Source organism: Megalops cyprinoides, chromosome 3 (assembly GCF_013368585.1).
Source record: "Megalops cyprinoides isolate fMegCyp1 chromosome 3, fMegCyp1.pri, whole genome shotgun sequence".
NCBI classification, from domain to species: Eukaryota; Metazoa; Chordata; class Actinopteri; order Elopiformes; family Megalopidae; genus Megalops; species Megalops cyprinoides.
Genome location: NC_050585.1, coordinates 34513709 through 34540440, shown reverse-complemented (window position 1 = coordinate 34540440; position 26732 = coordinate 34513709). Strand labels below are relative to the sequence as shown.

At 46.5% G+C, this 26732-nt stretch overlaps 1 protein-coding gene across 1 annotated transcript in view; it reads right to left on the bottom strand.

Annotated features, from left to right (window-relative positions):
* Positions 1–11307: 11307 nt before the first annotated feature.
* The window catches only part of nectin3b (nectin cell adhesion molecule 3b), a 43774-nt gene continuing 28349 nt past the window's right edge, over positions 11308–26732 (bottom strand). The window contains exons 2-6 of the mRNA XM_036524886.1: positions 20809–21156; positions 17986–18285; positions 16377–16494; positions 15682–15833; positions 11308–12143 (exon numbers count right to left, since the gene is read on the bottom strand). Coding sequence (XP_036380779.1) covers positions 11482–12143; positions 15682–15833; positions 16377–16494; positions 17986–18285; positions 20809–21156 — 1580 coding nt within the window. The 3' untranslated portion in view covers positions 11308–11481. The remainder of the gene's footprint in view (positions 12144–15681; positions 15834–16376; positions 16495–17985; positions 18286–20808; positions 21157–26732) is intronic.

Genomic DNA, 26732 nt, shown 5'->3' with positions numbered 1-26732 from the left:
GGCTGACTCTTGCACGCCAGGAGGGCAACGATGGTGAAGACTGTGATGAGGAAGAGGGCCAGGATGGCCCCGACGACTGCGCCCGCCACTGCCACTGCAGAGGACTGCTGCTTCTGGGACAAGTCTGAAGTGCATGATGGGAGCACAGCACAGTGACACATTAGACTACAGCATGTGCATGAGTGCACAGAACTGCAAAGCACATGGCATAACGGCACAACATGGAAGACATAGTGTAGTGCAGGGTAATTAACACCACAGACTATGCCAACATGATGGATGGACACAAATGTTCGTTATCAGTACAGGCTCGTAATCAACTGAGATGGTCAGTCAGCTCCCCACAAATCATGTTGTTGAATGCTTCATATTTTTGACGGACATGACACATGAAACAAGCTTGGTTTATATTGCTAACCCAACCCACCTTTAACTGAATTGATTGCACATTTCAGTCTCATCATCTGCAATGACAGTACTGCATAAATGGGTCAACAGAGTAATTACTGTGGACTTCAGTAACATAATTAAGGAAGTGCAAAAGCTTCTTATGTATGACTGTTGACAACAAAATAAAAATAAACAGAAAAACAGAAGCAGGAATTAAAGATATGGTGCAAATCCTTAATGAATCACACGACTAAAAAATGTGAGCTGACTGATCACTGTTTTGAATACTTGCCTATATGACACTTCAGGTTTTGCATCTTTAACCATTCATGCAGACACTAGAGTCCTGCACAGATAAACTAATAGTGCTATTGGAACATAACCAGCAAGATCATCTCAGCCACACAATCCATTGAGCCGTGCCGCAATCACTACCAGGCATTAGTGGTATAGTTCAGGCCAACTGAAGTGACATATGAAAGTGTCTGACATCCACATGACCCAATATTAGGTGTGTGGGGGTGGTGGGGGGAAGGACATGACATGGCTCAGAATGATACAGCATGGCACGGAAGGCATGACACCTCATCAAAGTGAGGCATACAGTATGACATAAAATAGTCCAGCGTAGAGCAAAACAGAACAAGATAATATGACATAAAGTTGAGAGACATGCAATGTCAAAAAAAAAAAAAACAGCACAGTACATTACCATGAAAGAATATACGGCACAGCACAGTACTGTATGGAAAAACAAGATAACGATACAGATCAGAGCAGCATGATACAGTTTGGCTTACCACTGAAAATAAATACCTAGGCAACATACACAGACCAATGGGGAAGCATGTGGTTGTAAATAAAGCTGGTCATAAGTAATATTTTACAAATATGTCAAAATATCTCCCTTATTTTTTAAAGAGCGCTACCCAGCTCTGCCCCCCTGCCTCAACCAAACCAAACCCAGCAGAATCTTCCACTGCTTGAGGAAACCTCATTTACTTGCCTTGCACTCACGGGCAGGAAAAGCAGGCCGTAAGTCTTGACCATGCACAGCGTGAGTCTAGCACAAGCCAGCACTAAGTCCCCGTAATTAGGACTTCATGCTGCTCACCGTTAAAGGCTTTGACATACTTTTTTTCCCTACGCTTCCTTACAATTTGTAGGGGCTGGCACTGTTCGCTCTGCACCTCTTCCTTCCCCCTCTCTCTCTCTCTCTCTCTCTGCCATTGCGAGCCTTTGTGCTGTTGTGTAACAGTGTTAGCACGCTGTTTACCCTCTGTTCGTTCAATCACACGCTCGTTATCCATCGCAACGGGGGGAGTCCGAGGCAAGGATTAGCATCAATTAATTCAAATTAATTAAGCACGGTGGACGGTGGAGTGGCCCTGCCAAACGGGATCACGCAGTAATGTTACACAACACCATGTGTATGACAGAGCGTGTGCAAACCCCACTGTCTGGTAAAGGGGTGGTGGTGACGGGGGTTCAGTTGATGAGACAGGGGGGCTCCTGCAGATGTACATGAAAAAAGCCAAAATGTGTACCATGTACAGTCCTTTGGAGGGAGAGTGGGAAGCACATGATGTAGCAGATGAAGCTCCAGACTTCAGAACTGAACATCATTGGTTCAAACTCCAGATGGGACACTGAGCCTGTACTCTTTAGCAAGGCACTTTATGTCACTCACTCCAGGAAGAATCCTGTTATACAAAAGGTTCAAAGAATGCATGAAAGACTGTAAGCAACTTGTGATGTGGTGGGTGGCTGTACATTTCAAGATTTGCAATTAATAACTCCCACCAGCCCTCCAAAGTTGACAGAAATTAACAGAGAGTAATGGCATAAAAGTAACAGAGAGAAAAATACTTAATAATGTACGCACTGCTGCATTGGTTAATTTTTTTTTAAATCCAAATCCAGAAAGGGCAATAAACTTTATGGGGTACCCAAATAGAAGTCCAACAGACTCTTTACAAGACATGACTCTGCAAACCCAAGGCCCAGAAAGTGTTCTCTCAGTCAGCTGATACTAAACCTCAGAACGCTAATATATACTAACAAAAACCAGCTTCAGGTCAGCACTGCTTTTTAAATGCCAGTTAGAGTTATTAATTATAAATCATAATTAAAAAGTCCAATGTGGAATATTGGAACAAGCTTCCAAATTCCAAAAATAAATGTAATTGTTAACAGGCCCTACACAGGGAGAACACACTGGCATAGTGTCTCTTTACAAAGATGCTAAGCAGAAACAGATCCCGGCCAAGTACAGGTTCAATGACTACTCCCTTGCATTTGAAAAAGGAAAACAAACAATGAATGGTTGCAAAAAGGAAGACTGCACATTTGGTGACTGCAAAATAGGAGGAGTAGAGTACAGACATGCACCTCTTCCTATGTAGTGGAAAATATTTTAAAAAAATAAATATTCAGATTTGCTCAAAATAGCTTTCTTCCTGTCTGGTGAATACTGTTGTGTGGGTCTACAAAAGACCCACATTTGCCCCTTATATAGGTTGGTCCACTGAGGAGAGAACCACCCTTCATGAGGCACGAATTGTTATATCTGGCAAATGGACAACCTTGATCCAAGATGGATACGCCATTCACACCTTGGAATATTAGGAACCTAAGGTTCAAACCAACAGAACTCTCTCTAGTCCATCATTCTAATTGCACTTCCGCAGTGCTTCCGCTAGAAACCCAGCAGAGGGCCAGGGAGAGGTCTTCAGGGGGGACTCAGCTTACTTCTTCCAGACAGGGTACACCCACACGCTGTCCACTAACCATTCTCCTAACCTATCACCTACCAGAAAAGACAGGAAATGGTCATCTTCACTCAGTAAATGCCAGTGCCAAGAAGTGAAATGCACTAAATGGTGCAACGTGCCGTGCCACAAAACACAGCACATGACAAAATGGACAATGGCAAGCATGGCACCACGAAATGCAACACACCATGTCATGCAAGGCACCGTGTAGCACAATGAATCGTGTAAGGCGCTGCAATATGTGCCTTGTCCAGCGGTCACTTTTTTCTCCACTGCCTACCTGTTTCACCCCTGAGAAGTAGCTTAGTGGTGGGATTGAGATCAGTTCTGTTTTAATGATACTGGTTCAGAGATCATCTGGAATACTGCGTCGATATCGCCAGAGGTTGCCGACCTCTGAGCATTCATTTTACCTTCAGTAAGCTAGCCCTTAAGCCCTTTGGCATGGTGACAGTCTCTCTCATGCGTTAGTGTGTGTAGGCAAACAACCCCCAATATGCACGCATGTGCCTTATACTGCACTGTCAGCTCTGTTTTTATGTCTCCCAGGGGGACACAGGAGTCACCACACATGATTTAAAGTGAATGCAGGAATGTGACTGCTCCAGAACAGCACGGTTATGCTGTAGGGGGACATTGCACCATCTGAGCCAGCATTCTGCCTCTCTCCTCTTAAAACCATCTGAGCCCCATCTGAACAGGATCAGATGAATATTTGAAGAGGATCATCCTACATTTTCAACAGGATCACCCCTGTTCAGATGTCAGCTCTCTGTCCTGGATGGGATAAGGCCTGGGTTATTTCGAGTCAATCTGTATGTGTATCTTTAGGCGATGTACACAACAGACATGTCATAAAATGGAGAGCAACTATTATTATGTTGTTGTTTTTTTTTTTTTTTTTGCAGTAGTACCGGCCAGACACAGCACCGACCAGTACTACCACAAGCTGAGAAGCAGCTTTAAAATGCCCAGTACAGTGGCCATCCAGAGGCCCAAAAACAATCTGCTCAAAGTGTCCCAAACACATCGACAGAAACAATACAGACGTTTTTGGAGAAGACCTCCCATTGTCTCCGCTTTCTCACTTACAGGAGACAAAAAGAAAACGGCGGACAAAAGAAGCCTCTCACTGGGGCCTTTTTCAGAGCTTCTCCTTTTCATTCAGCTGACGGTTATTGTGCCCAGATGCATCCACAGACAAAAAGCTGTTATTTGCTTTTGTTGAACATTTTCTAAAAGCCCCTTTCACTTTCACTGCATTTACCGTGGACTGCTCCTTCAGATCTTAAATCTCCCCTCAGAAAACTGAAGGATGGATTGTTTCCCCTTTCCCTTTCACAGACATTCACTGGGTGTGGTCACACCCTGAAGACCCTTGAATAGTGTGAAGGTAGCTGCAAAAGAACCACAGTCATTCTCTACATGTAAAACTCCCACCACATTTTGGCATCCCAAGTTACCCTCAGAGGTGCATGTGTACACACCATGGTATGCATGCATGCAAACTCATACACAATGACACACACAAACGAGATGTGCTCTGACAGACATGAAGGTGAACATACAGATACACAAACAGACAGACACAACCAGAGGCTCCCTTTAGGTCCATGAAGGCCAGGGCCTCGTTCACAGGGTTTGAGCAGGTGTATCACACAGATGGAGCCAATCCAGCACGTCACATATACCACCCACTAGTTCAGTCCTGGGTTAAACTATGCCACCCACAGGGATATCAGGTGCTGTTTGCTCAGCCAGGGGATCCGTGGTGACCTGTGCATTCACATGGGCAAGGGGGGGAGAGGGGTTTACTAAAAGAGAGGTCAGACAGCACAATGTGGGGTCACATGACAGAGAGAATTCTCACAGATTCTGATATTTCTGTGTCCTTTCATTGTGTTGTTGACCTCTTCATCAGTTTTAAATCTGAAAGGATATATTTCAGTGGCACGATGGGCTTTTAGACAGGCTTACACTAGCAGGAGCAGTTGTTAGACAAACTAACAACGGGTTTAACATACTGTATCAATTTAGGCTTCATACCCACCCTCCACAATGCATACCAGGTTCATAATAATCCACCCCTCTCCAGCTCCATCACTCTACCTATCAGTTTCACTTAGAGAGGGAAGTATTTCAATGGGACAATATCTTTTTTACACTGACCCAAAGCAGAGAGCAAGGACAAATGAGCAGCAGGTCTGTATTTCATGTAACACACCGTACCGATGCAGTTTCATATCCACTCACACGTATTGTGCTTTCTCACTCCCCTACACAACCCCCCCCCCTCTCCGGACCACTTGAGCTCAAACAATTTGTTGGTCCCGCTGCGTCAGCTGGTGGCCTTTGATGTCCACTCCCCATTGCTCTGACCGGCTCTGTTAATTGGCAGCCCATTGTTTGATTCCTTTTGTTCTCTGGAGTCATGTGGAAGAGGGTGCGTTTTCAGTTTCGGCTCCGTCAACCCGCGAACGGGTGAGAAGTGAACGAGAGCGAGAGAGAGAGAGCAAGGGAGTGAGGGAGAGAGACAAAATGAGAACGAGAGGCAAAGAAAGAGAGAACATGAGAGAAAGAGGAAGAAGGGGTTGAAAAAAAAATTCAGAGTGAAGGAGAACAAGACAGAGAAAGAGATAAAGAGTAATAGCAGGGATCTAAATCAATTCATTTTGAACAGCCAATAAGAGTAAAGGTCTAAACATACTTATACCTTGTAGAGATGGTTTAGCTAGCATAGTATCTTAAGGGCAAGCACCATCCTCCCCTGCTCCTCTTCCTCTGGATAAGGGGAAAGGCCAAACAGGGCCACACAACCACAGGGAAAGACCTGAATGTCTTTGTGCAGGAGAGCAGTGATTTTTACATGATTAATTGTTTTTATGGGAAATAAAAGAATGTGGCCTAACCCCCATAACTCACCCCTCCAACGCACAGCACAAATGTGTATGAGTTCTGTGATGCAGTACTTTCTGTGGGTAGTCAACATGCTCAACATACTTCTACACCTTCATTGTGTATGTAATGTCTAGCTGGACTTTATTTATTTTTATCTGCCTTGCAGATGTCCCTATCTAGGGCAGCACGCATAGCTTACATATTATGCATTTAAACAGCTGGATATTCAGCAAGGAAATTCAGGTTAAAGTACCTTGCCTAAGGCTACAACAGCAGTGACCCATCTGGGGAGTAAACCTGCTCGATTCTGCTTGCAAGTTCCACAATGCCACATTGCCATCATAAATCAAAGACAAAGAAATTAGTTGGGGTAGAATAGAGAGCTGAGTGAAAAAAGAGTAAGAGAAATAAGATGAGAGGGAGAAATGAGAGAGCATGCAGGGAGAGAGAGAGACACAGAGAGAGGGAGAGAAAATCCTCTGCTTCCACACAAGCAAGGTGTTTGCCCACTATATCCCACACAAACACATCAGCTTTTACCCTGATGGATTAGGCCGCGGTTACGGCAGACTGAAGAGGGGACGAGTGAAAAATAAGAGTGGATTAGGAACACGGCACTGAAGTGCTGAGGGAGCGGCAGAAGTGATCTCTTTGAATCGCATGCCAGGAGCGATTACAGGTGTTCTGTTTCTCTCACTTCTAAAGCCGTACGAAGAAGGGCAGTAGGTTGACACTTCGCCAGACAGGAATACTCTTTAAACATCAGTGAAGCTTTTTTAAACTCTGTAATACCACTTCACAGGTAAATGGGTGACAGAGGGGTATAGGCGGCCAGCGTGTACACAAGCAGCTATTCTCCTGTCATCCGATACTGAAATTGCTGATGGCATGTTCATTCCCATTTGGGAAGATGACTCTCCCTTGAATGCATCAAACCTGTTTTTTCAAATAAGCCGCTTTCAGGACTGTGACGACAGACAGCTAGTCTAAGTGAAACAGCTCCACGCAAAGGTAGCGGAGACAAACAGTGTTATGGGAAAGGTCATCGTCGTACATACTGAACGAGCAGACAGACACTTGCAGGTGAAGGGCACAGAGATAGTCCTTCAAGGGGATCACAGCAGGGGCTAAAGTCAATGAAGCAGTCCCCAGAGGGAGAGCAGAGACACAGGGTACGAGAATGGGGTAGACATTTGCTAACCTGGCAAATATTATGGCACTGATACCTTGGGTGAAAATTAACACACACACAAACACACAAGTTCCTTTCTATTCTCAGTGTCCTCCAGCCAGCCCTTTGACCTTGTTCTCTGTGCTTCTCTCTGTTTCTCTCGCTCTCTCTCTCCCTCTGCTGCTCTGTGAGAGAGAAAGAGCAGGTATTGGATGGCACGTCAGGGGAACCAGCCATTGTCACCAACCCGAGGGGAGGCTGTTGTCATGGAAACGCCACCAGCGGTGTCAACATAGGGGAGAGAATGAGGGGCCTCGAGGTCGGAGGAGTTGATGAGGCGGCGAATGCATGCAGTGCGGAGCTGAGAGATAGCGGGAGAGGAGGTCTGCATGGGGAGGGCACTGTCCGCGCAAAGGGGCAAGCGAAACCATCTAGAGAGAGACACGAGCAGGAGAGCTCGCAATTGGCTCCGACCGCTCCTGCGGGAATACGATCACAACACACCCACGAGGGGCAGAAAAAGAAAGGAGGCACTCGAGTGTATGACAGCATCACACCGTGCCACACAAGATGGACTTCAGACAGACAGGAAGGCTGTGGACAAAGTCACTACAGAGAAGCTGAAGGTGTCATTCCTCCTCAAAGGTCATACACTCAGTGCCCCAACCACTTCAACTGCCTTTGCCTGTGCCATGGCTACCTGAACCTTTGTGCTGTTACAACTGCTTAAGACAAACTAACACATGCATACAATAAAATGTCTCCAGCTAATACATACATTTAGGACAATAAAATTGAAGTTAATGCAGTTAGCAGAAAAAAGGTGCTTTATTCCAATTGAAAGGATCTAAAAAAAATACAAAAAAGCTCACTTGTATCCATACAGTATCCAATCATTTTTGCAGTAAATCAATCTTTTACAATACAATAGCTCTTATGTACAAAACAGGAAAACAATGATCAAATACTCTGTAGAACTCAATCAGAAAGGAATGGAACAAGAAAACACCTTTTCAGTATACTGAGTGAGGGTGTGGTGTTTTAGTGTGCTCCACTGTCAAATTTCTTCAGGCTAAGTACAAAAAAGAAGCAAATTAATAAACAACAAAAACCTCAGCCAGCATATTTACACACAAATATAATTTACTTCATCTCTGGCCGACTTTGTACTTTTCCCCTAGTAAACAACTGATAATTTCCAGTGAGAACTATTTTACATTTTCAGGTGCTTTGTAACTCATATGTTACAAATGTCATTCCACAAGGAAAAGGAGGCATTGTTGTTCTCTGTCAAACTGTGTGTGCGCAAGAGATGTCAAAAACAAGGTAACAAATTGGCAAAAAAAAAAAAAAAAAAAAAAGTTTCTCTCTTGCAGACTATGCTCTGCAACACCAGCAAGGAAGATGACCGAGTCGCCTGGCAGAGAAGTTGAAGACAACATGGCGTCCATACCCTTTCTGCCACACAGCACTCAGTCTGCCCCACTCCGCTGAGTAATATTAATTACACTAATAGGATAACAATAACATATATTTTTTCTTTCACTGCACCTCCCGATTAAGGCACCAATATCACACCACTGACAGTGCTGCGATAAATTAAGATTGCAAATGGAAAAGGTTTATAATTACTACTATTTCCTTTCTTAGTAGATATATTAGACTGTACACAACTGAAATGCAACAATTTACAGTATTTGCCGTTTCCTCGGGGGCCATCCGACATATGAAGTCAGCCTTCAGTAACATTTTACTCGAATCAACTTTTAATGATGAAAAAAAGGAACAAAATGCAATGGGAAGCAATGATATGAAGATGAGACACGGCTGTGTATTCCCAGACCATGAAAAAAGATACCATTTCTGACATGAATAATACCTCAGAGTCCTGGCGATGGCTGGAATATTGTGGCAAAGCCAGAAAACGATGGCTCACACCCAAGTGCAGTCTGACCAGTCACATCAACAATCTGACATTACTATGGAGCTGACCACTCAAGACGTGACACATACAAGCATAATTACACAGGAATATAGACAGCATGGGAAAACACAAACACACAAATTGTATTCTCTTTCCAACTCAAAGAAACCAGGGATACACTCAATACAAAACATATATACACACCTTTGCCAACAAAAGACAAATTATTTGCAAACATAACAAATCTAAAGTTTAGCTTCACGTCCAGAATGAAATTGAGCGAAGGGAATGTCAACACCCTTAGGTTAGAGGGGCATTGGTCTGGTCAAGGCCCAGTGGGGGGGTGGGGTGTTACAGGTGTGGAGAGGTTAAATCGAGAGCCAGCAGGTGAGTGGTGATGTTTGATGGGTAATGGGGTCAGGTGTAAATCCAGCAGCATCTCTCTGGCCATTGACAGTAATGCACAACGATGTACTGGCAACACCAGCTGGTCTACAGTCACCAACATCAGAGAGTTGCTGAGGGGAGGGGAGGGGAGTACAAATTACCAAGCTCAGACTGAGAGATGGATGCATGTTAAAAGATGAGTTTGGGCAGCATACGGTATCCAGCTGATGTATGTGTGCGTGTGTGTGTGCGCGTGCCAGATGTAAGCGTGTTTATTCTGGTACTTCAAAACATTTCCGCAAGGGGCTCAGATGGGATGGGCGACTGGGGGTGTAAGGGAAGGATGCTTATAAAGAAAAATAAAGAGGCCTAATTAAATTGGCAACTGAATCCCTCCATCCTAAAACCCCACAAGAAAGAGCCAGACCTCCTCCAGCTAAAAGCAGCGCTTTCTGGGATGTGCCACAGACAGATATTAATACTTTGCTCTGATCTCCTCCACATACGCATCAGAACCTTACAGCAGTGCTTTAACAGGTGAAGGTTATTTCTTAAACTGACGGCTCCTGGATTTTCCCTACATCCCGTTCACCTCATCTGATCTTGCACTCCAGGTGGACCAGGTTTAAAATGTCGAGAGGCCATGTGCTAACTGCTGGCTGTACAGAGCATCCTGAGTGACACTACACAATTCAGAAAAGGGTGGACACCATCCTGTTACAGTGGACACGTGACTGACCCTGGCTAAACTTAAAACAAACATTCAAATGAGGGTGACAATATTATAAATAATTAAGTACGAATTGCAGGTTCAAGAGCATGCATGAATCACAACCTAAAATGAGTAACATACTCTTGCTAACGGCCAAAAGAAAGCTGATCTTTCTCCAAAGAGGAGTGTAAGGCTGTGAAAGAGCTGAAACCTATACAACTGAAGGAGTTCACCACTATCCTCCCTCTCCCTCCACCTCTGTTATACCCTCTGTGTCTGTCTGGTATGTAGCACTAAATCTGCCTTTGGGAGGATACCTGGAGAATTAGAATAGTTGGCACAGGAAACTTCGGAGTCCCATGGTTCTATCCACCGCGGTCTACCCGCCCACGACCTCTTCTATTTTCATCACGTAAATCACTAAATCTGCCTTTTGGAGAGCAGCGTTGGCACAGAGGAGTCAATGAGATCTCTGTAAGATAGGAGGCACGATGTCATGTGACTCAGGGATGAGACGTGTAAAGATGGCGGCATCCACGAGCAACCCGCTGACTCCATTTCTCGATGACGAGCGTCAGGTGGCTGGACGGCGGACACGATACAGTGGCACGACTGGTATTTCAACGGTAAGCAAAGCCCTGTGAACATTACAAGCCTTTGTTTTATATGAAAGTGATTTGGTTAACATTTAACACAAGTGTGCCCATTCTACCCTGATGCAGACAAGAGTGCTGATTGCAACACTACACATAAGAATATATTTTTGATCAAAAGGCAAGTGAAAAAAAACCTGATGTGAGTTTGTCATAAACCAGACAACACTACCAGGCTAGGACAGGTGCATGTAAGCAAACAACATATCTCATAGGCAGGACAACACCCTCTCACATTACCTTCACAGGTAAAGTGAAATTACAAAGTTGGCATACAGTAATTGTAGTCTAAACAATCCTTTTCCTAAGTACCGTATTATAAGCCTCACATGCTTGACATACTGTCTAGAAGCCCCTTGGCATTCCCTGGAACTAAAACAGAAATAATGGATTGCTTCATCAAACACAACACTCCCTCTCCCTCCTTGAGAGTGAGGGGAAACAGGTTCTTTCTTTTCTGTTTGGGGGAATTCTAATTTATCTTTAACACTCTACTGCCTTCTTTGACAACATATTTGATTCGCTAGTGAATTTGCAGTTTATTTCTCCTTTTTTTCCAGACAAGTCCTCTCCTAGACATACCACTCCCTGCGCGAGATCACAGAACCATCCATGTGGGACACAAAGTCGCTATCGGGACCGTTGTCATAGCAGTCCTCCGGCAGGTAGGGGGAGCGGTTGTTCACAGTGGGAGGTGTGTACATGGGAGGACCCCGCGGGTGCATGTTGTGGTGGTTGTGGTTGTGGTGACTGGGGTAATAACCCCCCTCCCTTTGGGACCGGCGGCCGTTGATGTGGCCGCTGTCTCCCCACTCTTCTCGGTCTTTGTCGGGGTGGATGACGTCATTGCTGGGTTTAGGTTTCAGGTCCTGGCTGCCTTTCCCCGGGTCGCTTCCCCCGTACACCTCCTGCAGCTCGTGGGGCTGCAGGACGTCCAGCTGGGGCTCCTTCTGCATGTCAGCCGGGCCCAAGTACTGCTTGGTGTAGTAGTCGCCGCGGAAGGTCCGTCGCTGCTTCCGGTAGCAGGCCCCGCCCAGCACCAGCAGCAGCAAAAGAAACAGGGCCCCGCCCACGGCCCCGCCCACGATGGTGCCCAGGCTGCCCTCGGGGAGGGAGGCCACCGTCGGGGAGGTGAACTGGGCGCGCTGCTTGTTGGGAGGCGTGGTGGCAGAGGCGCCGGTGGTAAGAACAGGCACAGGGGTGGTGGGTAGCGTGGTGGTGGTAGAGGGAGGCTCTAATGGGGGGGGGGGGGGGGGTAGGAGGGGGGGGCAGAAGGAGAGACAGGGGGAGTAGAGGAGGGATGGACCAACAGAGAAAGGTACAGAATGTCAGCACCAGCTACATCTGAATAAAAAGGGTTGACATGACGGACACACATCACATAAGCTACATTCAAACTTCTATTAAACTTCTAAAACTATAGGCACAACAGTCCCAGGTTTGACTCCGCACCATCAAGCTTGGCAACAACGAATAACAGGAAACAAATATTTTAAAATGTTAAACTTTCGAGATGACAGTCCAAGGACACTTTGGGTGACATCAAAGAACATAACAAAAGTGCTATTCTTTGACTAAAAAGCTCAGCCATGTATGGTAGAGAGTGGGAACCTGAGACTGTTGCATGGTGCACATACATAACAAAAATACAGAGGGGGAGGGAGTGCTCGTCTTCATCTCAGAGAGATAAAGAAAAACTGGGGAGAAGATCTACAGTCCCCCAGCTGCCACATTCTATCATTCTCATGACATTCTTTACATTTTGTGGCAATGCAAAATGGTTGTTTCAACATTTGCAGTAAAAACTGTGGGCACAGAACAAATTAAGCTGGGAAGACACTTCTACAATTACTAATGTCTATAGGATGAAGCAACAGATACAAAAAAACAAAAAACAGGAGAACAGGTGGTCATAAATCCAGCTATTGTGGGTGGGGGGTTGGGGGTGAGAAGGAGAAGGGGCTATGGCAAAGAAGAGAGGGGAGCGGCTACTCTACAGAGGGGGTTAATCTGATGAGGTCGAGTGGGGGAGGGGTGTTTTGAGTTGAAAAGGACTTCAGGTCAACCCCCAGCGTGCTTTGTGATCCTGAATCAATTTGGCCATCCCACTCGAATGATCACTCGCTGTAACGATCCTCAAAAATAGGTCAGTTTTAACTTCCAAACACCTTTCGTGATTCTTGAGCTTCTGTTTATTATATTTTATTTTCACTGACAGTATGGAAGCACAAAACAAAAACATTCAATAGAGGGTCTACCTGTATCTATGTGAGCATGTGTCTCTGTATATGTGTGTGTGTGTGTGTGTGTGTGTGTGTGTGTGTGTGTGTGTGTGTGTGTGTGTGTGTGTGTGTGTGTGTGTGTGTGTGTGTGTGTGTGGCGCGCACGTTCAAGTTCACGTGTCCGTGAGCACCACGTCTCTATATTGGTGTCCGTCTTGGCCCTTTGACTTCAGGGAAGTGATGTGGAACAGTTAAATGCAGTCACCAGTTCTGTCTGGTCCTCTGCTCTGTGACAACAGGGATGAACGCAGGGAGACAGAGACCGGTCTCAGGGTGTATAGGGGTTATACAACATTCCACAGTTTTCCAGATGAAAAAAAACACACTCTCACACAAAATTCTCCAGCCACAAGCACAGTAGCTCTGAAAATAGCTGTAAAGGAATCAAACTCTGGAAGAGGTGTATAGTAGTGATTCACCTCCATCTTATATTCAGCATTTAAAATGTATTTAAAAACACACTTAATCTCCAAAGCAAGGAAATGTGTTATTCCTCTGATGTGGTAGGGGGACCTGCTTGAGGGGGTGAGGAAGCTTAATCTGCTGTTCCCCCCTGCCTCCCTGCCGCTTTCAGACAGCAGAGCAGCAGCAACAGCAGCTTGCGCGGGAGAGCAGTGGTGGGGAGAAACGGCTCAAGGTCGGGGAGTCAGACGTGCCACATCGCAGCCAGTCTCCCCTGGGCCTGCAGTCGTCCCCACCAGCGAAGGGGAAGGCGACATGTGCAACACCGGGATGGCGGACGGAGAGACGAGGTGTGGAAAAGAACCATCGTAACTGCAGCGCAGAGAGGTGGACTAATCCATACCTGTGTGTGTGTGTGTGTGTGTGTGTGTGTGTGTGTGTGTGTGTGAACCCACTGGCAGAGCGGCCAGCAGGGAGCAAGAAGAGGGACAGATGGGTGTAATTGCCTTATTTAAATGTTGGATAGAGCATGTGTCAGCCTGAGCAGCTCTAACACAGTCAGCGAGGGGCACTGAAACGCTGAGCAGCTTCTGACACCATGCACACAGGTAGACCATGGCAGCATGGTTTCGGCAACTTGAAAGATATTTTTCTTATTTTGTGAGGGGGACGCAAATACCAAAAACTAAAGGAGGGATTTTTTAGTTACAGAATGATTAAAAGAATGAAGCAAGATCCCTACAGTAGAGACACATTTCTCATGTTTCACGCCAACAGAATGATACAAAACCCAAAAGAGTAAAGAGAAAAATTATGGAACACACACGTGCAAGCACACCCACACACACAGTGCCGGGGCTGGGATGATAGACTTCCAGAAAGGACTGGTTTCCTGAGCCTGGGCCATTATCTCTCTGCCAACATTGGATGTTTTTGACTGCTACCACTAGGTGACAGACAAAAATAAGAGAACCGTTCTGCCACGATGACAAATCTGAGAATGTGCTGATGGTTATGGATGATCGCTCTGGTCACAAAGACATGCCTGCTCCTTCTTAAGTTTCACAGTGAGACAACACAGACTTTCCTCCTCCCTCTCCTCACATTACAGTGAGCTGATTTCATGATTAAAGTTGCAGGCAAGGCTATCCACAGACAAAGCTGCCTATACATGCAATTTAGGGCCACGCTCTATTGCAAGGGTTTATTTATACTACAAGAAAACAATGAACATATTATTGCTGGTTAACTAGTATGACATTTTAAAACACTTAAAATGAAGAGGATATGCACCAATTAAATATTAAATATTTCCATTTTCACTGACGGTATACCCCTTTGGTCAGGAACACTTAATTTAACCCTATCAACATGAAAACCTGACAAAACAAATGAACAAACCAGAAGAACATGTTTTAAACGACTTGCAAATTAAATGACTGGATGTTTATTACCCATTTCCTACCTTCTCACTGTTTGATGGATACTTAAAAAAATTGCACTTGAAATAAGTTACACTTAATAGGTAGCAATGTATTTAGCAACTGGTTCCTAAGTGTAATTAGACCCTTAACATAAAATGTGACCCAATTAAAAAAAAAAACAAGCTTGAAGTCATTAAAACTCATTATAAAAAGGCAACAGGACAAAATATTCCATGAGAGAAAGTCTCAGTGTGGCATTTATTTTGAACTTGCACTTGCATTCATTTTAACCTCTGATTTTGATCACAGCATAGCTTAAAAACACCTTATCAGCTCTATTAAAATGTGAGATCCTTCAAATAAATTGACCAGATACAAACTTGGCTCTTAAGAAACACAATAAATATTTTTTACCGTACATGTGTGACATGACAAAAATTCCACTGGGTTGTTATTATATGGGAGGGAAATTGCCATAGAATGGACTTTATTGTGCAACTACAGCCATTTATGTCATGAACATCAGCTTCACACACAGTTGTTGCTCAGGGATTTCAGTTTATCAGTGGGAATTGATGGCTTCACATTCCTTGGAGTGAGGGGGTGTGTTGGGGGGAGAGGGAGGGAGAGAGAAAGAGAATAGAAAGGAGTGGCTGTCTCTCACCTTGGATCCGCACGCGTAGGTCTCTGCTCCGCTGGCCGATGTCGTTTCCCACCTCGCACCTGTACACCCCCGAATCATTCCGCTGCAGAGGGCGCCCGAAAATCAGGGTGTTGTTGACCACTTCCACGCCCTCTGGCATCTCTCCGTCCAGCCTGGGAAAGTGACACGTGTGAGCACCAGAAAAATCCTGCACTCGACCGTGATGCAATAACCATCCGACATTTGAAACTTTTATATATCGGACACTTCTGGTTTTTCTGCATTTATTTTTTTATAGCACCAATTTTCCATTTAAAGCCCTTGAGGTCAGACATTACAATTCCATATTGTATCCAATGTAAGCCAGACGGAACGTCTGTGATTCCGCGGAACGTTCGGAATGCTCAGAAACCCGAGGCTGACCTCAACAGGTTTTACGCCATTAACTAATGGCAACGCTGAGCTCCACTGTTAATAAGAAAACACTCTGAGAAGTGGCTGGGAGCAGGAGCACTGAACCTGGCAGAGACGGGGGAAGTAAATAAGGACTGAGGAACTTTGTGTGGCCGAACTTTGTGTGAGTTACCGAAATACCAAAAACGGTAACTCATGGAGTTTTATGGCATTTACTTTGGATGGTGCAGAGCAACACACACCTGGTTCAACTGTAGCAGCATGTACTATAGTCAGACAACGTAAAGCACCCATGTACCCACCTGACCCAGCTGAAGTGATGGGCTGGAGGGTTGGCATTGGCTCGGCACTGAAGCTGGACATTCTCTCGGCCTACGAACCAGTCCCCATCGTACCCCACCACCACAATTTCCGGCGCGGCTGGAATGGGTCAAGGGAGAAGAGGTTTCAAAGCATGGCCAAACGGCTACAGATCTGTCCCCAGCACCCCAGCCTAGCCCCCGAAAATCCAGCACCACTGAGGGACCAAACTGCTGAGCACCCACTGCCCAGCACCATAGAGTAATAATATCCATTTATAGACCGTCTGCAAGGTCAGCTACTGCTGCTCTCTGAATGAATTTGGCTGAAGGTAGGGCGCATTTACCAGTAAGCCTTTTGTAAGGCCCGTCTGATTGATGTATCCTCGGGTTTTAATTTTCAAATATTTATTCAAATATGACACCCCCAAATAGAACTCAGAATTAATTTCATGCTCCAATTGTATCTAGGTTTGCCAACAACAGATAGTTTGGGGTTGTGTGTATTCTTCCTATGTTAGAAAGCAACCCCAGTGTCATTGAAGCAATGCAGGCATACAAGAGCCCTCCAGAGATTTGGTTTTATAGCCATGCAGTCATGCCTTCTACAAGCACCAGCAGAGAGGATGTGCCTGTAACAGGCTTTATATAGTGTTATAAGCCTAAAAGCTTTTCCCTATTCAATTCAATTCAATTATGCTTTAGTAGCATTAGAATAGGCCTACACTGTGGAAATACTGCCAACATATAGTACATAGCATAAAAAAAACATTTAAACCAAAGACTATATTACACAGATTATACATTGCAAATGTAATGATTATTACAGCAGTAAAATGACAGTTGTATACATAGACACACATGCTATAAAATTAGTTTTATACGTGTCTGTCTAATCATTTATTACTTATTAGTGCTGGGTGGTTGCCTGCTGTCTCGATCCCTGTCCTTGTCTCTAGCTATGGCAGGCCAGATGCACTGTACTGAAGTGCATGTCATTTTCTGCCCACTTCCTGTGGCAGGTGGGCCTTCATCAATATTTAATAAAAACGGCTTCATTAAAGGGAAATGAAAATGCTCCAAACAGTCACCACCACCAGAGTGCAGTTGGCCAAGGAAAGATGGATTCACGATTACGGCACTAAAGGGCTCCTTTCACAGAGGGTTTATGAGAGACAGGGAGAGGGGTAGCGCTGGTTTGGACTGTGTAAGCTCCACAGACACACAGCGCTTCTCAAAACACGCTGCTGCTCCTCTGAAAGAAGACTGAGGGTCCCTTACTGATGTCTGTAATTATCACGGCCTGTTGTCTGGATCGTTAATATACTGTGGTAATATGAAAGCCAGATGCTCGCAGAATCATAAAACCAAAACGGGATCGCCAATCTGCTGCCAAAACAAGCTGTCCGGGAAGCGTCCAACTTCCGGTAGGTTGTCAGAGTCTGAATAAGTCTTTTTACTTTCATCTACCGCAAAGTCACGTGCCTTTCCTCCCCAAGCTGAGAAAAAACCCCTCTTTCCAGCAAACCCCTCCCCCCACACACACACACACACACACCGGGCACAACAAGCACATTCCAGGCAGGCAGAATCCCCCCTCGAGAGCACTCACACTGCACGTTGATCAGGTAGGGTATCCGGAAGTCCGTCTGCAGGGCGGGGTGCCGCACCACGCAGGTGAGGGTGTGGCCCTGGGCGTGGCGGGTGGGGTGCCAGGTGTAGCGCACCTGCGTGGTGGTGGTGCCGTTCGGCTCGTCGTGGACGCGCTCCTCCGAGCGGCCGAACAGGTCCGACTCCCAGGACACCTTCGCGGGGGGTCGCGCCCGCTCCGCCGTGCAGGTCGCCACCACCGTCTCGTTTCCGCCGTCCAGCAGCGCCATGGAGCCCGCCGACACGTACACCTTCGGCTCCACTACGGGGGGAAGGAAGGGGGGGGGGGGTGCAGAGGGACAGCGAGAGGGAGAGAGAGAACAGAGGAGAAGAATGAGTAAGTCAGGTTTGAGGGAGCAAGAAGGAGAGAGCAGTGGGAAGATGGAGAGGAGGTGAATTTATCAGCTGAAGGGACAGAAGACAGTAACACCTAAAAACTGGAGTGAGAGAAGAGCTCAGATGTCTGTTAATAATGTCCTTTCTCTAGACTGACTGACTCTTCACTGCTATGAAGAGATAGTGAGCATGGATATGGAGCAGGATGGTACAGAGGATGAACACTGCAGGACTATGTGTGTGTGTGTGTGTGTGTGTGTGTGTGTGTGTGAGAGAGAGAGAGAGTGTGTGAGTGTACATGAGTGTGTATGTATCAGTGTGCACACATTGGTCATTTCACTGAACTGCACCGCATTCTGAACTCATTTCATTCAGCACCTCTGCACATGCTACAACTGGGGCTCCTCTCCTGCAACAGCTTGGGGGGCCAGGCGGCATCTACCCAAACGAGAGATGCCAGATTTAACCGCAGAGCCAAGACAAACAATTTACTCAGACCTACCCCAGTGTGAAGGAGGCACTACATGTGTTAATAAGGATCCTCACCTTCCAGTTGCTATTTTTCAATCATTGAGCTCACTTCATTCAATTGCAGCCAGTGAGGTTAATTGTTTAATAATTAATTGTTCTATTGTTATTGTCATTGAGTGAAAACAATTTACTCAGATCCACCACAGAGAGAGATATTGGTTTCCAGATGAACAGACATATGGGGAAGCATGGACATTATTATAGATGGACACAAAAAAACATCTCAAATCTCATCCAGCCACACTTCCAACATCGTGCTCAGGGCTGCAGTATAGAGATACTGTGTCATGTTCATGGTTGTATAATCTTCAGAGCAAGTGTGTACAGTTGTGGTGTAGTGTTCAGAGCTAGTGTGGAGGTGCAGTGTAGGGTTAGTGTTTAGTGCTGTGAATGGATATTTACTCTGCAACCTTAGGGATTGGAGTGTAAAGGCTGTGGTATAGGTTTCAGTGCTGTGTGTGGAGTAGTGATCCTAAGTCTCTCTCTCTCTCAGCTGATCACATTACAAAGCCGGCTGTTGAGCGACTGCACTGTTGAGTAGCTCAATGAAGAGACCCAAATAGATTTGTGCTGACGGGTATGTGTGTGTGTGTGTGTGTGTGTGTGTGTGTGTGTGTGTGTGTGCGTGTGTGTGTGTAGCGGGGGACATTCTGTGTAATGTCCACCTGCGTGGCTCCTTTTACAACGAGACCGCAGCAGTACCGTTTCACAGCCTCATTCATATTTTCCGACATGCTGTACTGAGAGGAAGTTCTCAGGAGCGTTCACCACACTCCGTCCGTGCCGCATGATGGGGGTCACGTTACGCTTCCGTTCCTGTTGCCGTCACCTCTCTTCCTTATAAACACTGGAAAATTTCCACCCCGTTCCCACCTCTCCTGTCCTTGTGCTAGCTCTCCCTCCCTCCCTTTCTTCCTGCCCCCGAAACAGCTGTGGCACTTCCCGTCACGGTGACAGTCCCCACCTTTCAGGAGCCCTCACGCGATACAGCGATGAACACAGGCCTGTCACCTTAATCCCTCAGGCATCTCCCCGTGTCTGGAAACCTCGCTGTCCCTGGAATGGCAAATCTAAATAAGCCTGCACCCAGAGTCCCTAAAAATAGAGGGGCCTCGCCCCCTTGCGCGTGCCCCTGCACCCTGCATTCTTGCTGCCCTAATTATAGCTCCCCGCACCCGTACGGGGACGTCCGGATGTCTGTGGAGGGGGGGTTAGTTCGCTCTGCAGGCCACCTTTCCCTGCCTCGCCCGGCTGGAGATGGGGAGATGTCGGGAAGGAGCGCGGTTCCAATACGTCTCGCTCAGTGGGGCGGGGTAACGATTTCCTGTCAGCCAGCGCTCAGGGCGTCCTGTTCTGACTTTGTGGTCAGGGAGCCCAGCAGTGGTCATTAGAGTGGATGGCTGCTGGTCCCACAGGCTTACTGTGTGTGTGCCTCTGTAAGTACTGTATGCCCACATGTAAATACATGAGAGTCAGACAGCAGGTGTGTATGTTATGTGTATGTGTGCTTATTGTTGGTGCATAAATATCTTAACTCTCAGAAAAAGGAATTATGAATTTGGAATTAAGAATTTTAATAAACTAGTTTGGTCAGGACTCATTTACACAATCTGAGAATTCAAACAGTGACTTTCATTAATCTGGCTCTCCATGAACGAGACATTCAGCAAAGTACTGCCAACAGCCTTTTAAAAGAGGAACTTTAAAGATGCCTCTGTTCTACAATAAACAGATTTGGCAGCTCTTCTTCAAGTGCATACATTTACACACACATACACACACACACACACATGAGCACAGACCTACAGACACGGGCAGTGTGTGTGTGTGCGCGCGTGTTTGTGCGTGCGTGTGTGTGCTGGCGTGTGTTTGTGTGTGCGAGTGAGAGTGTGTGTGAGCGAGGGGTGTGTCTCCGTACCCATGACGCTGACAGCGATGGAAGCCTGGGTGTTGCCCAGGGGGAAGGTGGCCACCTTGCAGGTGTAGACGCCGATGTCGGCGAAGCCCACGTCCTCCAGCACGATGGTGGCGTCGTGCGCCGAGGGCGAGCGGAAGGACAGGCGCTTCTCGTAGTCCGGGGAGATGGAGATGCCGAACTGAGGGTTGAAGACGGCCAGCGTGACGGTGCCCGAGGGCAGGCGCCGCTCCCAGGAGCTCTGGGTCAGGCTCAGGTTGGCCCCCACCTCCACCCTGCAGCCCAGAGTGATGTTCTTCCCCAGCACCGCGCTCACCCTCTCCGGCACCAGCACCTGGCTGCTGAGCACACCTGGGGGGGGGGGGGGGGACGAAACTGATCAGAGCTGGAAAGAGAGGTCATTGGCCTCCACTGTGGGACACTGCTGGCTGTGCATATCATAGGCTACCAGCACTGCTCTGCCTCTGTGTGCAGTGGAAATCTGGCATGAAGGTAAGGGCAACTACTGATGTACCTATATACTAACTCCAAAAGCTCTCAATCCAGTTCGAAAATATCAACACAGAAACACAACACCTAGACCCTCGCCACAAGCAACCGCACCTGGACAACTAACCACCAACAGAGGAACACAATATCAAAACACACAACAAGCCCTTGCCACAACCAATGGACAGAAGGTAAAGGCCAGAAGTGGAACAGACGAGCATTTCACGCTGTCTACGCCTTCCTTCCAACACACCAGAGTTATTCTCTGATGCAGCAGAGTAAGGGTGGAGAAAACAGGCAGGACAAGGACAAACTGTGGCATTACAGTGAGGTGACGTTCATCTCACAATGCCACATTCTGCAATGACAGCAGCATTCGGCTATTCTTGAAAAAGTGTGTCTGTGTAAACGGCTGGGTGTGTGCAGACACGCACAAGCTTGCGTGTTCTTTGGATTCATACTGTGCTGCCTCGCGGGGAAAGAAAACCCTTACTGTATGCGTTTCCAGTTGAGTGCAGTTCATAACTTCCTGTACAGTGCCAGATAAAAGATGACAGATCAATGGCTGCATTAGCTGCATTCGACTCCTCAACTGCATTATTTATTTGATCAACAGAGGCCTCCAAAGTGTGGAATTTTCCTGAAGCAACACAGTAGAGCACCATGGGATTCAAACTCATGACCACCCTCTGGTCTTGAATCTAGGAGCACAGCATAGCACAAGCCACTGGTCGTCTGACATGAGCAGTGTGACTGCTCTCTGAGACACACCCAACAAAAACGAACAGCCCCTCACACCCCAACCAAAATGACCAGCACAGTGCAAACCTTCTCCATTCCCCCCTGAACTTGCGCAACTTGATAAGGGGTGCAACTGCTTTGAGGTGAGTGAACTGTGTCTGTTACCAAGACCCTCTGCACCCAAGTACGTAAGTGAGAGGGGCACAGTAAGAGAGTGAAATACAAGGCAATGAGATTACGGAATGCCACTCACAAAGCCCATTCCATCACATTCTGCCAGAAGAGGAGGGGGAGATCAATCACACAGGAGACAGATCACCATTAAGAGAAACGGAGAGAGTGGTAAAAAGGAGAGAGCTGTACTGAAAGGGCTTCCAAAACAGCAGGAGGTGAACTGCATTTAAAAAGCAAACCTGTATTCTACGACAGTCAATGGTGTTTTATGAAAAGAGCACCGCCATTTCCATCACCCTGCTTGCTGCCATACGGTCCCCCATTCTGATTTGACTTTTGTTGCATCACCTATTGTTCTGACATTCCAGGACATACAAAAAATCATTTGCATTACACAGTTTAGGCCCAGACACATTATATGAAAACTGGTGCCATCATATATAAATTGTTGCAGGCTTACATTGTAGAGTCATGTACGAGGGAGACTTAAAACGAGACGCGAGCGATCGTGAATGGCCTGCATCAAGCTGAAATATATTAACACGCATGATTCACTGTGGCACAGTATGAGGAAAATATACATCATGCTGCTGAACTCAGTGTGGTGTGAGATTTGATACTCCTGGCAATAACGTGGGAATCCACTTCTGAACAAGCCCGTCTACTCTCCCCATCCTCTCTTTCACAGTTATACTCACTCTGTTCCCACTGTTTCTCTGTCTGTACCATATTGACTACAGAAAAACCAGAACTGCCCTGTGTGTACACATTATTGGAGGTACCTTGGCCTTAAGTTATGACACCAAATACTAGCAATACAGGAGATGGTTAGAGCACAACAGACTTGTCCACAGGCAGGACAATAATATTACAACCACATACACCAAGATTACATTACGCTAGTTACAAGAGAAATTACAGTAAATATGCAGGGGACATTAAAACAAATCACCTCTGCAACTGAGAAAAACTCATAAAAACAAATGATCAAAGTCTGCTGCTTCCCTCAATCCCTCCTCCCTCGCATTAATCTCCCTCTTTTGCCACTAATTGCCAGGGATTACGAGCACAGCACCACCACCACACACAGTGGTGGAACCAGACATGCACTAGAGGGAGAGGGGTAACGTGGGGACGGCTGGCCGTCCTGTTCCACCCCGACAGCTGCGGTCCTCTCCAACACTACTCATTTCCCTCTGGCTACTGTGTGGGGACAGTAAATAATCCTCTAACTAGTTCAAATTCTCACGTAATCCTGTAATGTGGCCGCTTTGTTAAAACAGGCTCTGTAAACACAAAGAAGCAAACAAAACATCGCTGAACTCACTGCTGACTGCTACACACAATGCATTTATTCTCACATACTCTCCCTTTGCATGAGGCTAGGTAGTTTTTCCTCCCCCATTCAGTCTGGCATATAGGGTAAATGCAGTCATTTTACATTTACATTTTACATTTATTCATTTAGCAGACGCTTTTGTCCAAAGCGACTTACATAGGTTACAGTTCTTTACAATGTTATCCATTTATACAGCTGGATATTTACTGAGGCAATTGTGGGTTAAGTACCTTGCCCAAGGGTACAGCAGCAGTGTCCCAGCGGGGATGGAACCAGCAACCTTTCGGTTACGAGTCCTGCTCCTTAACCACTATGCTACACTGCCACCTATTTTCCTGTACAAATAAACCTGTAAACCATGCAGTTTATTTCCATCCAATGTAGAAAGCAATTTGCCAGCATGAATGAAGAAATACGACTGATGTCTGTGGCCAGCTGAACTGCTGTGTGTGTTAAGTGGGGAAGGCAACTGCTGGCCTGCGACAGAAGTAACAGAGCATTACCTACAGCAGGTCTGACAGCTGCTGTAGCCGTTAAGACGCCTGCCATTGTTGAATGCAAACACCCACTATAAGCTTAGGTCTGAGATGCTCTTATTTGGCCCTTACATTTATACAGCTCATTCGATGCAAACGGGAGCTGAAGAAGGCCCGATTTTGCTGTGATTTTACCTTGTGCTCCTGTGGGAAAGCTTTTCTTTAACATGCTACCGTGCTGCTGTGTTGAAGAAAAAAAAAAACCCCTTTTAGGGCATTGTACTCCTCCCGCTGCAGCTACTGGCAGCGTGTGGCGTTTGGCGCTGCTCCTAAACGGTCACTTGCGGTGTGAGTTCTCACAGCCACCAGCAGCAGGCCTGCGTGAGGCCTGTTCACAGCAGGGCCGTCGTTAGAGACTTCAGCGCGGCGGCAGGGGGGCTTTTCACCATCTTTGTTGTCGAGGAGAGGCGAGACAGATGGCCGCTTTGTGGGATTCTCAAACGCGGCCTAGAGGAGTGGCGGTAGCAGCGCTTTCCGCCATCCTGCTTTCCTTTAGTGGTTGAATAAAAATAGATAACTTGCACCTACATAAAACCAAATTTCTGATAAAAGGTCCAAACAGATAGACGGATGGGAAAACATTTGACCAAAAGTACAGCAGCCAATCACTTTCTTATTTTGAGAAGGGTGTAATAAATAAATGTTTTTTTGGGTGAAGAGCATTTACCTTTAAAAGAGTCAAGCATCACCCAGTCCAGCCATGTTACAAACCAAGCAGACGCTCGCTCCTTCCATTAAATGAAATATGAAGACACGGGTGGCAAGTGCGTCTGTGTGCTGAACCACCTGATCCTAATTAGAGCTTCATGCTTTTATGCATCATTAATTGGTTTTGAAATCCTGCTGGGTGATGGGGGTGGGGTCACATACTAAAAGACAGAAGGAGGCCCTGATCAGCATCAGGAATCAAACTCATTCCATCCACCTCCTAACCTTTATGTCCTGTGAACTGTGCATTGAAGCAGAAGAAAAAAATAACACAGATTGGAAAAAATGAGAAAATGCAACAAACTCATGTGAAATATAATTTGAAGCATGTTCTGGGTTTAAATTTCTATCCCCCGACATCACTAATTGCAACAAGCTGCTGCTCGGAAGACGTCATCGTAAATCAAAACCCTGCGCATTGCTTGGCAACCGAGCCCAAACATTCCGGCCGGCCGCTTGCTGTGCCAGCAACACCACCCCCACCCCCGCCTCCCCAAAGCCCGAGCCCGTTCACATCCCAATCTCTCCCCATCTCTCTGATCTCAGCTCCGCGCCCGAGTCACAGAAGCATTCTCCAGGCAGACAGAGAGGGGCTGGGCGCAAGGGAGGGTGGGGCGGGGGTTCAGGGAAGGAGGGGCAAGGAGAGGAAGACCATGGGACCCTGTCTGGCTGGTGACCAGAGTATACACACTTCCACAAGAATGCGCCAAGGACGAGTTCACGAAGACGGCGACGATCGCGCCAATACAATACCGCGGCCGAGAGCCAGCACTCATGGGAGAGTATGAGGTCCGTGAAAAGGGAGGAAGGAGGACAGAGAAAAGCAAAGAGAATATCCTGTTTGGAAGAAGCGGACTGATGATGGGAGACAGACACACATCCACGGGACGACTCCTTTCCAGGTCATTTCTTGCCATGTTTGGTCTCGGCACTTTCACATTCTGAGGGAAAGGAACGTCAGTCGGTATGGGTATTACTATCTAAAAAGGGATCTCAGTCTGTATGGATATTAATAACTAAAAGGGACTACAGTCTGTATGGATATTAATAACTAAATCACAGGGGAAAGCCTGCTGTGACAGAAGGCAACCACTGATAAAGACAGAGGCAAGAAGTGTCTAAAAATAAGAATGGGAGAGCATGAAGAAAAGCTTATTGCACATCTGGAGCTCACAGACTCACTTCACCAATCAGAAGAAATTAGAAACAAGAACTGAATCCCTACCTCACCCCCACTTGCCTGGTCCTTTTCCTCCACACCACCATGGCCCTTAAAATCTGCATCCTTAACACAAGCAATCCAAGAGTGAAGTAGGGTATGTTTAATGACTACCATCTACTTAAAGAGAAGGGTATGAAGAACAACACAGAAATCTATTAGCAATCCTGCCTTTTCCCCTTGGCCCTAGAAGATACCCCACAGATTACAGATACTGCAGCACCACATGGCCTTGCTCCGCAATGTGGCCCACTAATTGAAATACTCCCTGGAAATAACTGCTCACAGAAACACACATGCCTGTCCGCATCTTGGGAAAAGACAAAAAAATTAAGGGAGATGAAAGTTCTAAACTCTCCCACACTTGGACACACAGATGCAGACGCAGACACACGGACAGACACAGACACAGACACACAGACGCAAGCAGAGGGCTGGGTAAGAACAGCTGTCCAGGCAGCTAGTGCACGGCCATCTCCGCGGATTCACCACTGTTCATTCTCCTTCGTCAGCTTTCCTCTCACACGCGCAGGACACACTAAGGAGAATGAATGTGTATGCACAGAACGGTTTGAAATAAGATCATTTGTCTCGTCTGACAGGACGGTCAGAGCAGGCTCATCTGCTGACACGGAGCACGTTCTGCTACAGCAGCTTTCTGCTGTGGCTCCGATCTACGCGATTCACCACCTTCACAGCGGAAAATGGCGTGGCGAAAGCT